The sequence below is a fragment of the Genypterus blacodes genome, unplaced genomic scaffold, assembly GCF_046128005.1.
Source record: "Genypterus blacodes isolate CSIRO-AG114 ecotype Tasmania unplaced genomic scaffold, CSIRO-AGI_Gbla_v1 ptg000022l_1, whole genome shotgun sequence".
NCBI lineage: Eukaryota > Metazoa > Chordata > Actinopteri > Ophidiiformes > Ophidiidae > Genypterus > Genypterus blacodes.
The window spans coordinates 522821-538479 of record NW_027466835.1 but is presented as its reverse complement, the minus strand read 5'-3'; the positions used below and the strand labels follow the sequence as shown (position 1 = coordinate 538479).

The 15659-nt window shown below is 44.4% G+C and overlaps 1 protein-coding gene across 1 annotated transcript in view; it reads left to right on the top strand.

Annotated features, from left to right (window-relative positions):
• The window catches only part of LOC142992752 (voltage-dependent T-type calcium channel subunit alpha-1I-like), a 94771-nt gene that overhangs the window by 52800 nt on the left and 26312 nt on the right, over positions 1 to 15659 (top strand). The window contains exons 8-20 of the mRNA XM_076143289.1: positions 163 to 487; positions 1006 to 1394; positions 6285 to 6436; positions 7107 to 7292; positions 8277 to 8394; positions 8719 to 8874; positions 9098 to 9188; positions 10096 to 10250; positions 10391 to 11104; positions 11635 to 11735; positions 12860 to 12983; positions 13326 to 13394; positions 15205 to 15383. Of these exons, the coding sequence (XP_075999404.1) occupies positions 163 to 487; positions 1006 to 1394; positions 6285 to 6436; positions 7107 to 7292; positions 8277 to 8394; positions 8719 to 8874; positions 9098 to 9188; positions 10096 to 10250; positions 10391 to 11104; positions 11635 to 11735; positions 12860 to 12983; positions 13326 to 13394; positions 15205 to 15383 (2759 nt within the window). The remainder of the gene's footprint in view (positions 1 to 162; positions 488 to 1005; positions 1395 to 6284; positions 6437 to 7106; positions 7293 to 8276; positions 8395 to 8718; positions 8875 to 9097; positions 9189 to 10095; positions 10251 to 10390; positions 11105 to 11634; positions 11736 to 12859; positions 12984 to 13325; positions 13395 to 15204; positions 15384 to 15659) is intronic.

The window sequence follows — 15659 nt, the reverse complement described above, 5'->3', positions numbered from 1 at the left end:
TCTGTCAGACTGTCATCACCGCCCTCTGCCTCTTGTTTCCCACAGCGCTTGACGACTTAATCTCCATTGTACTGAAATATTCTCACTCCACATATTTACCAATACTCCACACTCCAGATCTAACTTTCTCCACCCCTCTGTGTTATTTTTCATCCCTAACAGATTGGCTCATTCTTCATGATCAACCTGTGCCTGGTGGTCATCGCCACCCAGTTCTCGGAGACCAAGCAGAGGGAGCACCAGCTGATGCAGGAGCAAAGAGCGCAGTGCTTGTCCTCCTCCACCCTGGCCAGCATGGCTGAGCCCAGGGGTTGTTATGAAGAGATCTTCCAGCTGGTCTGCCACTTTCTGCGCAAGGCTAAGAGAAGATCGGCAGCTCTCTACTACACGCTGAGGGGCAAACCCCCGCCAGCTGGAGGCGGCAGGGGCAACAGGCGAGGCGGAGGCAATGTGAACGGAGAGCGGCATCATTTAAGGCAACCGAGATGTGCGTAGATGTGCTCAGCAAGTGACATCTGAAATTGATGTATATAAGACAACAAGCATATGTATAACTGTAAACAGTAATTAGAAGTACTAAAAAAGTATTGTATCACTTTATTCTCACACAATCTGCTTGCTTTAAAAGACGGTGAGTGAACCTCGGATGACATAAAATATGATCTACTCACAGATTGGATTTTCTCCAAGACTGATACACTTGGCTTTAGCTCGGTGCAGTTTGAGGGTGATGGGTTTGAGGGTTACTTTTTAAAGGTCATTTTTGCACCGTCTTGTAAATGTCATCGCAGAAACTCTACTTTTACATCCACACTGTCTTGTTTTCTCTTCTACTGTGTCTCTGTGTTCAGTTTAACTCAAATTAGGTTCATATAGTTGTCAAATTAAAACCGATTTGCATTTCATTGTAACTTCACGGTTGTTAGTATTAGTTGTCATAATTTGCCAGTCGTTGATTTTGAACATTTGAAATCATTGCCTTGGTTTATGTCTCTCTATCTTTAGCGTCCCACTGTCCACACCAAAGCAAGCAAGATCATGGATCTCCACCATTGGCCAACTCCATAACTCTGACTGTCCCTCAGAACTCAGAGGACTGTCCTCTATGTGCAGCGTCACTGAAAGAGGGAGCAAAGACTTTGGGAGACATTTCCAACGGGGAGGAACTTGACAAAGATGCAGTGAAGGAGACGGATAAGGAGGAGAACCACTTGGAGGAAAGAGGAGATGCAGAGAAGCAGAAGAAGAAGACGTGCTTCGGTCATTGTCGGGATGTTTGGAAGGATATCAGGACAAAACTTTGGGGCATTGTGGAGAGCAAGTACTTCAGCAGAGGGATTATGATCGCTATTCTTATCAACACCATCAGTATGGGCATCGAGCACCACAATCAGGTGAGCGATGTCATTCACAAACACAAAATGCATTGTTACTGAATCAAGGGCTGTTGATGGACCAACAGGTCAGAGCTTACAGGATCGTCAAATAGAGCTTGCAACATTTCACCATTTGGTTAGTGGGGAATCTCATGCATGCTTGATGTCACATGTGAGTCATTGAGGTCAGATGGCACCCATGCGTCACATCGTCATGTGAAGCTGTCAATTGTTGTCAAATCCCTTGCTGCGGGATGTGTGGGAGATGTAACAAGTTGCAGATAATTGATGTAATGAACTTAATCTATATATGCAAAGCAATGAAATGTGTAGACAGCAAAGAGCAGCTGCTGAAGAAAAGGCATAGTCCAGCATGCTTCAGGTCAATATTCAACAACATATCACATCTAAAGAACAACAAGCAGCCCTCTGAGAGCAGCAGCGTACACGTTTAAGAAATAAAAAGCTTAGAGCCTCAAAGAGCAGTGAAAGAGTGCGTCTATGTCAAAGTGGAGCCATATTCCCTTAACAGGGGTCAGGGGAGAGGCAAAAGGGTAGAGAGAGAGCAGCGCCAGAGTCATTTTGAAAACTCTCCTGACATCCCTGCTCAAGCAATTCAACAAAGAAATTCTGCCCAAAGGAATATTCCATACAATTCATACACGTCTAGGGACGACAACACAACCTGAGCGAGGTGTGCTTGGCAGGCCGGGAAATCTTTGTTGTCATTTTCAAGAATATATTATTCTCGTCGCAGCTCTGCATAGAGTTGCATGCAGGCCCTAAGAGTGTGAAATATGGTGAGGTACATTGTCTACCTTTACTTTTGACTGGAGTTTCCACTTGTTGTAAATGAATGAATGCGTCTGGAACACAGATAATGTCTCTCACACACACTCAAAGTTCTTATTTCTAGAGTGAAATGGATCACGAGAATCACTTGGCCCGTCTGATGAGATCCAATTTTCCAATCCCGTCCTGCTGGATAATTCAACATGTTTCCAAATGTGTCCTTTTGGTATTTTGTCATAAAATCAATAAGATCTCTAAGAATACCAATACCATATAAGTATATCTTCAGTAGGAGGAATTTTGTAGTAAAGCTTTATGGCCCACTTTGTCTATATCATTTCTCCAGAATTCAATTATACATTTGGTAGCTCTGGGATCTCTGTTAGAATTGAAATAAAGCTGTGGGATAACAAATGCAACTCAAATGAATAAAAAGAGAGACGAGTGGGGTCAAGTAGAGTTTAAGATATGCTCCTCCAAACAGCACGAGTTGAGCAGAGACCGAAAAAACTAAAATAGAGTTTTGAAGGATAGGCAAGAAAAGACTTTTATGAGATCATGTTTACCAGTGAGCTTCTACAGGCCTCTGCTTCTCTAAATGGCAGAACTACATTGATGGGCTGAAATTTATTCACATACATTCGCCCCTCAGGTGACACTGGGGCGTTTGTCCACTTGTGTTGTGTTAGAATAGAGAAGAAGTGGACGGGTCAGACTCATCACACCGCCACAAGATGAAGCAAATACCAGTATATGTTTACAAATCACTGACATTTTTGAAGTCTCCCGTAATGCGGTCTTGCCTCCTCCCTTTCTTTCCGACGAGCTCATCAGCGCACTGCAAATCAAATTAAGCGCGTTACTGCTGATGGGGAATGGCTGCTGCATGTGTTGTAATAGCAGAGTTTATGGATTCAGAGGGACGAGTGTGTGGGCGTGGAGCATCACTGACACGCTGCTTTCTGACAGAGGTGTAAACATTTAACCTAACAGCAGACAAAACCCAGCCGGCTTTTCAACATTGGCCAGACTCCTCAGAGACGGAGAGGGGGGGGGGCAAGTGTCTGAGAGGGAAGAGCGGGAGAAGCCTGCCAAGTACACACACACACACACGCACACATGCAACCCTGTGTAGCCTCAAACAGCAGAAACTGCGTGTGTATGTGTCTAATCAGATGTATTCATGCTGTATGTATACTTCACGCTCAGAGAAACACATTCAGGGTTGTCCATGTGTTTGAGCAGACGAACGTGTAAGACACACACACAATAACACACACACACACACTCAGGAGCTGTTGCATAAACCAACCCTTTTCTCCTCCACACGTTCTCTTTCTCAGCTCATGCTATTCTGCTCCTTCTCTATCAGTTTCCTTCCTCTTCCTCTGTCCTCCAAAGGCTTCACTCCCGCTCATTGCACTTCCATCACTCTCTCTTTATTTCCTCACCCATTTCTCATCTTCCATTTGCGTGTTGGCCGCCGCTCCTCCCCCCCGTTCTTTCCACCTTTTTAACCCATGCGTCTCACCAAATCTCTGACGTCCCTTTCCTCCCTCCCCGTGTTTCGCCCTTACTCTTTCTCTCCATATCCTCCCACTCGCTCTTTGACAGCGTACAGAGTAGTTGCGTTCTCTCATCTCTGAAGAGTCTAAAAATAAATAAGGATGGTGTGGAAGAGGAGGAGACAAGTAAAAGAATCAGTAAGACGGGAAGAGTGAGGCAGACAGCGGTTACACTGCACTTTATGGCTCAAATCCTTGGTTGTGTGTTTCTGTGTGTGTATGTACGCATGTTCTGTATGCTGCAAATCACACACATTTGCATGGACACAAAGTGATGTTGTTTCCGGAGGCTGACTCAGAGACCAAGTGTGTGTTGGTGCTCTGCAGTCGAAAACTCCTAACATGTGATTTTGTTCTAAAAACAGGAGCTTACAAATAATATCCACAGGCTGCCTTGCTTCCTTGCTTGCTTGCTTACTTACCGCCCATCAGACATGTGGTTTCATATCAAATGTGCATATTGAATGCATGACCTTGTGGATTTTGGCCGTGTCTCAGATATTTTATTCATATCTTAGGTGAATTATCACAAAGTCATTCATCAATGTTGCATGTGTCTATGAGATTGAAGCAACCCACTTACATGCGTGTATGTGATCATCATGTATTTAGAGTGTGTGTGTGTGTGTGTGTGTGTGTGTGTGTGTGTGTGTGTGTCAGGCTCATTCATTCATATTCAAGCATCAGTCAGCTGCACATCAAGAGAGGACCAGCCAGAGCAGATTTGTATGTGAGCAAATGAAAGATGGGAGATAAAATGTCATTCAGCAGACAGGAAAATGGGGAAGAGTTGAAGTAAAATGCAAAGATGTGGAGGGAGGGAGGGAGGGAGGGAAACACAAAGAGAAAGAGAAAGAGAGGAAAACTTTAAAGAGGAGAAATGAAAGGCCCCAATGGTTCAGTCAATGATGATTCATACTGTAGGTTTGAACCAAATGAGCCTGGAGTGCTGGATTTAATCTTCATTCTGAAACGAGGTCATTTAATGGACCCAGAGAGCCGCAGGTACATTTATAACTACAGTCCTTTATTGTTTCTATGTATTCTTTTTACATTTTGTTTCATTCCCATGGAAGCCTGAGAGGCTGCAGGTTTTCAGTCCAACCGAAACCTCCAGCTTGTATGAAAATGCAGTGCTGTCTATCAAGACACATTACCTGAATGATGACTTTCCCTTTGGATCAATAAAGGGTCTGTCTGTCTATAGGCACCTCATGCATCCCTGTTATCTGCCTGTGTTTTATATATTTTCTTTGCGTGTTGCTGTCCAGAAGAACTGACAGCATGCAGGGCACTGGTTGGAGTGATGCCTTCAATGTCTCTGGATGACTTTTATCTTATGAGTGTGTGTCGGCTGCATGGATTGCAGGTGTGATGGAGCTCTGACCGCAGTGCCACGCCTGCATGGGCGCTGTACAGATGTGTTTGGGCCACAGGGGGCAGAATTTAATAATCCAATAATGATCGATGATCAGCTTGTTGGCTTTTGATTTTCTAGATTGATTTTTAAAAAGTGAGGTAGGAGTTGTGCTTTATCCTGTACTTTCATCTGCGGTTCATAGCTTGAAGAATTATTCACGACTGGTGATTTTCAAACCGTGGTGAGTCATGTCCATCAACCAGCTCCCTCTCTGTAGTGATTGCCACAGCTTCTGATTCTCAATGGATGGTTTCCTGCCTGAAACACTGTGGCAAAAAAAAGATTTTGAATTGGTTTCTGAGCCCTTTTTCCTGAAATTCTTTCCTTTTATCCCTCCTCTCCTCTCCTTCCCTCGTCTCTCCTCTCCTCTCGCCTCTCCCCCCTCCCCCCCTTGATTGACAGGAGGGTATTGATCAGGGATAGATGGCCCTGCCTGATAACGAGAAGAGAACAGTCGGAGAAAGAAAACGGGCCGGAGGAGCAGAGGAATGAGAGCAGATTGGTAGAAAAAGCGGATTACAAGAGGGGAGGGGTGAAGAGTGTGTTATCTCCGACACGGTTTGCTAACTTTGGCAGGGCTAGCTGGTTATCTCTCTCTGCTGGCTTTAAAACTGGAATCTTGGCGTGGAATCAGCGAAAGCATCTAATCCATATTGTGCAACACACACACACACACACACACACACGCACACGCACACGCACACACACACACACACATGTTCTTTCTTTATTACAGCAGTACACATTACATACACACAGATAAATGTATGTTCTTTTGCCAGTAGCAGATCACACCCTCCCTCTTTGTGAGACATTCCCCTTCTCTAATTTTGTCATTCTTCATTGTTGCCAAAGATTCCACTCAAAATCACTTTCTTCTTGTTCAGTTTCCTGTTTCCAGGCAGGGGAGGTCTCTGTTTTCTAATGACCGACACTTGTTGGTGACAGCCTTTTCAGCACAGGTGGAGAAATGAGAAGTATTTGCTCTGCAGAGGCTCCCTCAGCCATAATAACACGGCAGCGGTTTATGTTTACATCTCTGTCTATACCTGCCTGTCTTTCTGTTTACCACCTGTCAGCTACTTGCAATCTAACTACCACTTTTTGTCGTCCTCCCCCTCCCGCCGCCAGCCCGAGGAGCTGACCAACGTGCTGGAGATCTGTAACATCGTCTTCACCAGCATGTTCACCCTGGAGATGATCCTGAAACTGACGGCCTTCGGCTTCTTCGAGTACCTGAGGAACCCCTACAACATCTTTGACGGCATCATCGTCATCATCAGGTGCGTGTCATGTAATGGGGCTTTGCTGATCGGTTGACAAAATATTGACAAAGTATAACTGTTCTTCTAGCGCCACCATCAGGTAGATTGATGTTTCATGTTGTGCTTAACTAGTGCGTGAACATGTCCACCAAATTTGATCAAAGTCGACTGATTCATCTTAGAAGAATAAGCCTCACCCTTTTTCATCACCCAAGTTTTGTCCAAACTGAACACCAATAATGAAGTCACACCATCATTACCTGCTTCCTCTGAGGAAGAACAGCAACTTGCATATCTCACCGTTTCATAGATAAGAAGAAATATTAACTCCACAAGACAAAATGCAACAATCAAGAGAGGTCATAACCTGAGACGCTGCTTCAAATTACTCCACTCGCAATAAATAAAAGCTTTTGTCCAAACACGCAGCGATCGTCTGAGCTTTTCTATTCGGATGAGATTCATTAGACTCCGTAGCTACAGATATGACCTTAGTTACAGACAATAATCCTGGACAATGTTACAATCAACCATTTTCCTTTTTTGATCTTCTCTCTATTAAGCTTTGCAGTTGCTTTTGTTCTTGTTAGTTTCTATACCAGGAAAATGTTTTTTGTGACTCAGTTACATTATTCTCCCCCTTCTCCCCTGAAACTTCTCCTTTTTAACACACACACACATACACCAGTGTGTGTGAGATCATCGGCCAGGCAGACGGCGGTCTGTCAGTGCTGAGGACCTTCAGGCTGCTGAGGGTCATTAAGCTGGTGAGGTTCATGCCTGCTCTGAGGCGGCAGCTGGTGGTGCTGATGAAGACGATGGACAACGTGGCTACTTTCTGTATGCTGCTCATGCTCTTCATCTTCATCTTCAGGTAAGTGGAGGACAGCGTAGATGGAGGGTGTGAGGAGAAAACATGGGGACTGAGAGGTTCAGAGATAAGATTTGTTAAAAAAAGTTGGTTTCATTTTAAATTAGTTTTTTGATTATTTAAGATGTAATTCAACTTCTCATTCTAAAATGATATCTAAAAGTGTAACTATGAAATGATTTCATACCCATGTTAGAGGTAAGACCAAGGAGGCACAAGGGTTAATACAATTAGTATAATAGAATTTGAATCCTATAGACATAACATAGATATTAGCTAAATATTATGGTAAATGTCAATATAATATAGTGTGTACAACAAGCACACACACACATTCACACGGCTCTCTTTTCCTTTCAATACTATGGGTGAAAACGTGTTAACAGATTCATTGTGAGTCATAATATTTGCAAATTCAATCATTTTACCTGATGGGTTATATGATGAGTTTCAAAGCTAATACCCGAGGTCTATTAGTGTGTGTGTGTGTGTGTGTGTGTGTGTGTGTGTGTGTGTGTGTGTGTGTGTGTGTGTGTGTGTGTGTGTGTGTGTGTGTGTGTGTGTGTGTGTGTGTGTTCCTGCCAACTACTTCAGATTCTCTGCAGCACAGCATTTAAGAGTAGCTTTGCCTGGGCAGATGGCACAGGATCTGCTGCGAGCGCACATTGCCGCATTTGAAAAACTAACCCAAGGAAACTGACAAACCGTATAAAAGAAAAAGTACAGGACTCTCTACTGCTTTCAAACTCCTGTGACCACAGTCATGGTTTGGATGCAGGCAAAAGAGAGCAGAAGAAAGATGTCATTGAGTTTATATCGTGATCATTTCTGGATGCCACCCACTGTGTGTTCAGCTGCGTTTGCTCATCTCGTGTAATAATAACATTCATTTACATATTTTCTGCATTTTGACAAGGTTCTTTGTATGGTCTGGACATCGTCATTCCACTGCATAATTCTTCTGAATGTTTCCTTCTGGTGTTTCAGTATCCTGGGGATGCATATTTTTGGCTGTAAGTTCAGTCTGAAGACAGAGGCGGGAGACACAGTGCCTGACAGGAAAAACTTTGATTCTCTGCTATGGGCCATTGTTACCGTCTTTCAGGTATGGAGAGTTTCATCACATGCTCAAGCAAAGTAGGGGAACAGTGTGAGAATCTGGTTTTGACTGGCAATGAGAAAGTAATTGTGTTCAGGAGAATTAAATTAAGTTTATGTTTTGTTATTACAGTTCATGGTTCAGTCAAACATTTTTTCTGTCAATAATTTGTCAGCATTCTTTTAAATCAAAGTAAACACAGGGTACATTTTGGCATTGAGACTCCTTGGAATCAACCACAATCTTTCATATTTTGCATATTATTGTCGATCAAACTTATTTTACAAAAGAGGTATTGTAAGCCAATTTCTTTCTATATATTTGCTCCAGATTCTGACGCAGGAGGACTGGAACATGGTTCTGTACAATGGCATGGCCTCCACTTCACCCTGTGCTGCTCTCTACTTTGTCGCTCTCATGACATTTGGCAACTATGTGCTCTTCAACCTGCTGGTTGCCATCTTAGTTGAGGGTTTCCAAGCGGAGGTAGGACATTTTATTTTGGAGATCGTGTCAGTGTTCTCTCAGGAGGGAAGAGTTCAAGATTTCCATGTTTTCTTTGGGTTTATTTTGTATTTTTTATATACAATATATAGAACATATAATTTGTATTGTATTTTTCCTGTGCTCATCTTAACACGTTAAACACATCCTCACTGCTTCTCTCTCTACCTCTGTCTCTCTCTCTCCTTCTCTCTCTCTCTGTCAGGGTGATGCTAACCGTTCTTACTCGGATGATGAGAGGTCGTCCTATAATTTTGAGGAAGCTGATCGGCAGAAAGACTCGCTGCAGCTCTCAGGTTTTTCAGAACTGCTAATCAACTTTCTCTCCTTCAGATGAATTTTAAACTAATTACAATCCTTTAGGATGATCATGAGTGGGTATTTAAATATTTATTTTGCTGCCTTTATTGTTTTTATATCACAACCTCAGATGATTGCATTAACTTTTAATCTCTAAACATGACTTTGTTGTCCAAGAATTACAAACTGGTGAAATTGCTTCTTGAAAAACTGCAAAAGCAACTCATATCTACGCTGACTTGCCGTTGTGGATATCTGAGTGTGAATCTGGTTGATGCTGTTAGATACTTTAATATTCATTCACACATCTCAGGAGGTAATCTTACCAAAGTTCTGACGCACTTTATGCGGCAAAAGTCATGAAAATGGGGTCAGAAACTGGTGGGTTGTGCCCCAAGCAATGTTGAGTGACGTGATTTCTACTGCAAAACATTGTTATGCATTGTTTTTCCACTCTGAAATTTAAGAGGCAACTGTTTTAAATAATGCATGTGTGTGTGTGCCACTTCTCCCTCTGCCCCTCTCCCCTCCCTCCTCCCCTGACTGAACAGACCATACCAAGTTCAAAGCAAAGCACAGCATTTTGCAGCACATTACAGCCTCTGGTGAAGTCTGACCACAGCTCTCCAAAGCACTAATAGGCCGTTTTATATGTCAGTGTTGAGAAATACATCTGCCTGGAGAGCTACATAACCAAAATATATGTTTGAGAACAGACAAACCTACTCTTTAGTTGCTGTTGTGTGTTGATTTAGTGTAAATGAAACCTTTCTCCATCTCTCTGATTTGGCCATAGGTTAATTTAGTACAAAGTAGATAAAAGCAGGGAAGAAAATAAGTGCTTTCTTTCTCTTTATCCTGATATTCATCCTAATTCTACCCTCCGTTCCACCTTCCCTATAGACCCAAAGATCTGTTCTCTGACCCCCAATGGTCACCTGGACTTGTCCCCGCTACCTGCCGGTCTGTTTTGTGGCGAGAGGTTGACCTTTGCACTGGGGTCCAGGAAGAACAGTGTCATTTCCCTGGGCAGGGCCAACCTGGAGCACAGAGCTATGGTGAGTTGAAGGGACCACAAAGACAGAAGAAGCAGGAGGAGACGTCGTGTCCTTCCTCAGTCCTTGCTTGACTGACTTGATTGATACTTGTGATTTGAGCATACGGAGCTCTGACCTCCTTATTTCTTTGTCTGTTTCAGTATCCAGGCCGGAGTTATCACAACTGGGGCCGCCCACTGGACCCCCATCCTCAGGCCTTGTGGGGCCGTCGATCTAGCTGGAACAGTTTAGGAGGAGGCCACCCCTGCTCTTCCTCATCCCCTTCCTCCAGCCCAGCTTTCACCCTGTCCTCTCCGAGGGCCATCTATGGCTACGGCCTGGCAGGGGTTGGCGGGGTGGTTGGTGGCAGCCTTCGCATCCGCGGTCCTCGTGCTTCTTCGTCCCCACACCACCGCCAGGCCCTCAAAGATGAGGAGGAGTCGCTCCTCTCTCCTCCCCCCGTAGCTCACCATCCTCTCCACCTTCCACATCCTTCACTGCCATGCCATTTTGGACCAAGGAGGGACAGAAGAGCTTTGTCACTGGAGCTGCCACATATGATTCACGCACCCACACACCCTCCACGGCCGCTGCACCACCCACACCACCCTGTGATGTTCCGTGAACACCCTAAGAAGAAGATGGCAATGAGTGGAGGTGGCCGATGTGAACTTGGCAGTTTGAGTGGGTTAGCAGGGGTGCACCAAGACTGTAATGGGAAGACCCCGCAGTCCCAGCTCCTGCAGCCCCCACAGAGACACCAGGCCGAGCAGGCTGGGGGGCCAAACCCTCAGAGCCAGCTGCTGGCTGAGGTCTTTCCTCAGGTCAACACACGCAGCAAGGACCGAGAGGACCTGGATGATGAGACCGATTATGTGAGTGGTTGAGGCGTGTGTGGATGGGAGACAATTCAAATGTCACAGATCAAAGGAGCAAGACCTCTATCACCAAACCATTAGCTTTAGTGTAGCGATGCATGCTTTCACACATACTATGATCCCCTGCTTTCTTTTATAGGAGGTAGTTTGTATAAAGCCTGCACTCTCTTTCACCCGAGCCCCATGGGAGTCCCATTGTTTCCATTGTAAACAAGCCTGTGTACGAGAGAAACAAGGTTAATTAGAAAGGACTATTTAGACAGCAGGGGAGAGAGCTTTACAGATGGCATGTTGGAAGATGCTCTGAGGTGTCGCTGCGGAAGTGTTTCACTTTGGTAAATAATTCAAATAGGAAGTCGACACAGGGGGCTTCTCTGCACAGTGTGAGTGTTTAGTTCAGGTCAGGATGTATGTGGCACTCTTCTTTGTGTGCATTTGTCATTAAATGCTTAAGTGGATTATTCAGGATCTGAACTTGAGTTTCAGTCATTCAGTGTCATTCCGTTTCTGTTCTTCCCCGGCTCCAGAGCTTGTGTTTCCGCATCCAGAAGATGTTGGAGGCTTACAGACCGGACTGGTGCGAGAGCAGAGAGGACTGGTCTGTGTTCTTGTTCTCACCACGGAACAGGTGAGGTCACATCATATCCACATCACCAAACCACTGTTACGTCTCAGATCTCACCTCAATCTCCCTTAAGATGCTTTCAGATAAAGTTCGGAACTAATTACCAACTGCTCGCAAGTACAATGAGGATTATGGAAATGAGACAACACTTGCTTGATTTCCACACGGGCAATTCATTGTTTAAAGGATCTGTGTTATTATCTAACGTCTCCAACAACACCTGAGTTGTGCTGCTTGGTGTCCCAGAGAAGCATCCATGGTGTCCTACATCATTGATTTGTATTTTGTAGTCGTATTTCATTATTTAAATGTGCTCCGCTGTTTCCTGTCAAGATTAATACCGGCTCTGATCAACAATGTATTTCTTCTGCTGTGTTCAAAAACAAGATAAAGTATGAAGATAAGTACATAAAATGCCCATTGACCAATCGGCAGTGCCCAGTATTTTTCAGCAGTTTCCTGAAAACTACAGGTTCCACCAAACATAATTATGTCTCCACAGGAAGCATCTCGGCCACTAACAAAACAATATAAAGGATGAGTTGCCTGATTCTGTTCCCCGCCTAATCAGTAGGAGGGAACATGTTGCCATGTATCCACAAAGAAGGGCTACATTAGTGTATTGATCGCTACCTCGCAGATAACAATTTTCTGCCTCCTCCCCTGCTGGTTTGACAACAAGAAACGCTCCTCAGGGGGTTCATTTAATCCCATAGCAGTGGAGTAAATGTAATTATTGTTGATATTGCGTTGTTATATAACACAGGAAGCTTTTGAAAAGGCATTTAAAGGTCTGCCATATTCCTTTCTGAAAACTGCTTTCAAAGGCGTTCTGCTTCTTCTATGCATTTCACTCCTGCTCCTTTTCATCTTCTCCAATAAACGATGATTTGAAGATATACACAGAAAATGTTAAATTGTTGTTGTTGTTTCTGTCATTCTCTCACTTGTTTTGTTTCGGTTTGTCTCTGTTTTCGCTCTGTTGTGTTTGCATTGTACTCAGGGGTCTGGCGCCGTAAATGTGTTTTGTATTTAGTATTGATGTTATCAGAGACTGATTGAGGCCCCTCTCCTCTCCTCTCCTCTCCTCTCCTCTCCTCTCCTCTCCTCTTCTTCTCTCACTCCAGGTTCAGACAGATGTGCCAGTCCATCATTGCTCATAAGCTGTTTGACTACGTGGTGCTGGCTTTCATTTTCTCCAACTGCATCACCGTGGCTCTGGAGAGACCCAAGATACTCCAGGGCAGCTTGGTAAATCCATCTGTGTGTGTGTGTGTGTGTGTGTGTGCGTGTGTGTGTGTGTGTGTGTGTGTGTGTGTGTGTGTGTGTGTGTGTGTGTGTGTGTGTGTGTGTGTGTGTGTGTGTGTGTGTGTGTGTGTGTGTGTGTGTGTGTGTGCGTGTCTGTGGCCTTTTGTGTTGGCTTTTTGTATTCTCTGATAGTGAATAAAATTTTTATACCCTCAGAGGTGCTGTTTGTAAGGTTTTACTGTCCATAATTGCCCCGTCTTATCTTTTGACTGTAAACCCTCTCTTGTTCCCCTCCCCTCTCCCTCCCTCCCTCTCTCTCTCTCCCCCCCTCTCCTTTATGTGCAGGAAAGAGTCTTTCTCACCATCTCCAACTACATCTTTACTGCCATCTTTGTGGGAGAGATGACACTCAAGGTAGCAATTTATAACCCGTCTGTATATTACTGTCAACAAGCTCTCTGTAAATTCTGTGTAAATTGCAAGAATTCACCCATCATTCCTTCTGTCTTCCTATAATTTGCCCTCTCTGTGGCATTCTTTCCTTGATTCAGTGCTGATTCAGAGCCTGGACCTCACCTTTCCCCCTCGCTTTTTTGGGCAATTCCTGTTGAGCAATTACGCAGCCTCTTTAATTTGCGTCCCGTCACGACTCTCTCTTATTTTGGAGACCTGTTTTTTCCACTTCCTTAGTCATCCTCCACCAGCACCCTCCTCTGACCCTCAACCCCTCCTCCTCTTCCTCCTTATTTTCTCACCATCTTTCCTTCTGTCACTCTCTCCGTTTCCTCTGCGGAAGGCCTGGGCACAAGTGGTCCATCAATTATGCACTCCCATAATCAATTATTAACCAATCACAGGCAGTCATGGAACCGCAGACTTGTCAGCCCCCTGGCCGAGCGCTACACCCCCCCCCTCTGTGTCTCTGTCTGTCTAGTCGAGTGTGTGTCAGTGCATGTGTGTGTGTGTTTGTGTGGCATTAATCTCCCTGTTGGACTCCATCACAAGTGTATAACGTACAGCCAAACGATGTAATGTCTCCGGCTCTTAAACACATTTCTTTTGTTGTTTACATTGTTCTGCGTTTATTATTAAAATATATTGAAATGGAGATCCACACTGTGATTTGAGTCATTGTGGAAGGTTTGGTTGAACTAGTGGAAGCATGGTGAATTCATTTTTTAAAGATTTTGTTGCTACTTCAAACCTCATCTTTGCACACTCCTGGTTTTGTAACATTCCAGTCCCCAATGGTAACAAAGAAGTGATTAATGTGAAGGAGAGGAAACACATTAATCTACCAGGGTTGTGAGAAATTGGTTATGTAAATTGAAAGATTTGTAGATTCATCTTTCTCTTTGGTATTCAGGTTAATTTATGCTACATTTTGGTATTCAGGCCAGAGACATTTGCCAGGTGATGTGTTTGCACACTAACCCACATAGTCCCTCTGAAACACACCTGGTAAACAGCTTCAAATGTCACCTGCAGGCCTTGAGCTCCCACCGCAGCTTAGCAAGGCTTTGAATCCAGCTGTGTGTGTGTGTGTGTGTGTGTGTGTGTGTGTGTGTGTCCAAAATCGTCTCGAATGTCTCACAGGATGGAAATTTGCAGTACCATCATATGTGAAATGATTTTACATTACGCCACAATGACTACAGAGAAGGAAACATCAATCACACACTTGCAGTGATGTGTGTGTGTGTCTTTACCAGTCATATGTACCGCATCACTGTTTCTGGATTTTTGTGTTATTCACCCACTGTGTGTGTGTGTGTGTGTGTGTGTGTGTGTGTGTGTGTGTGCGAGAGACAGAAGTGGTCGCCTGCTGTGTTGTCGACAGGCGCAGCAGGTGTCACTTGAAGCACGTGTCTATGCGTCAGACACACTGTTGTACATTGTAACAGGCAGGCAGGTGAGGAAATGTGTGCGAGAGCGGGAGTGTGTGCGTGCCTATGAGGCTGTGTGTCTTGTTAGCGTCAACGGCCTTCAAACACACAGCAGCTGATGACTCCTTTGCGAGTCCCTGTTTGTCTTGTCCTGAGTCATCGGCTTTGTCTTTGAGTCTGACTTTGTTTTCATGTCTGTGGCACATTTGTCTTGGATTTGTCTGGATCACAACTGTTGTCTTTGAGTAACCACAACATTATTGCAGCACACAGCGTAACAAACCCTGCACTGTCTAGCAGCATGCACACATCAATATCTTCTATCTTCTCTCTGTCAGGTGGTCTCCATGGGTCTGTATGTGGGTGAACAAGCTTACCTGAGGAGCAGCTGGAACATCCTGGACGGCTTCCTGGTGTTTGTGTCTTTGATTGACATTGTGGTGTCCATGGCGGGCGGGGCTAAGATCCTGGGTGTGCTCAGGGTGCTCAGGCTGCTCAGGACGTTACGCCCTCTCAGGTATCAGGGGCATTGCAGAGGGTTCTTTATTAGCCTTGCATCAGCTCACGATCAGGATCAAAGGGAAGCAGGATTCTTCAGATCAGATCATTAAAATGTTCAGGTGCTGTGTTTCCTCTCTGCTCCAAGGACAAAGTTAATCAATTTAAACATGATGATAATAATGTTTTTGCTTGGGCTCTCACTTTTCTACTCATTTGCTGTAATCCGCAACTACCAATTCAAAATAACTTTATTAATTAACAACAGTGAGAAGCGCCGTGAGAGGAGATTGGG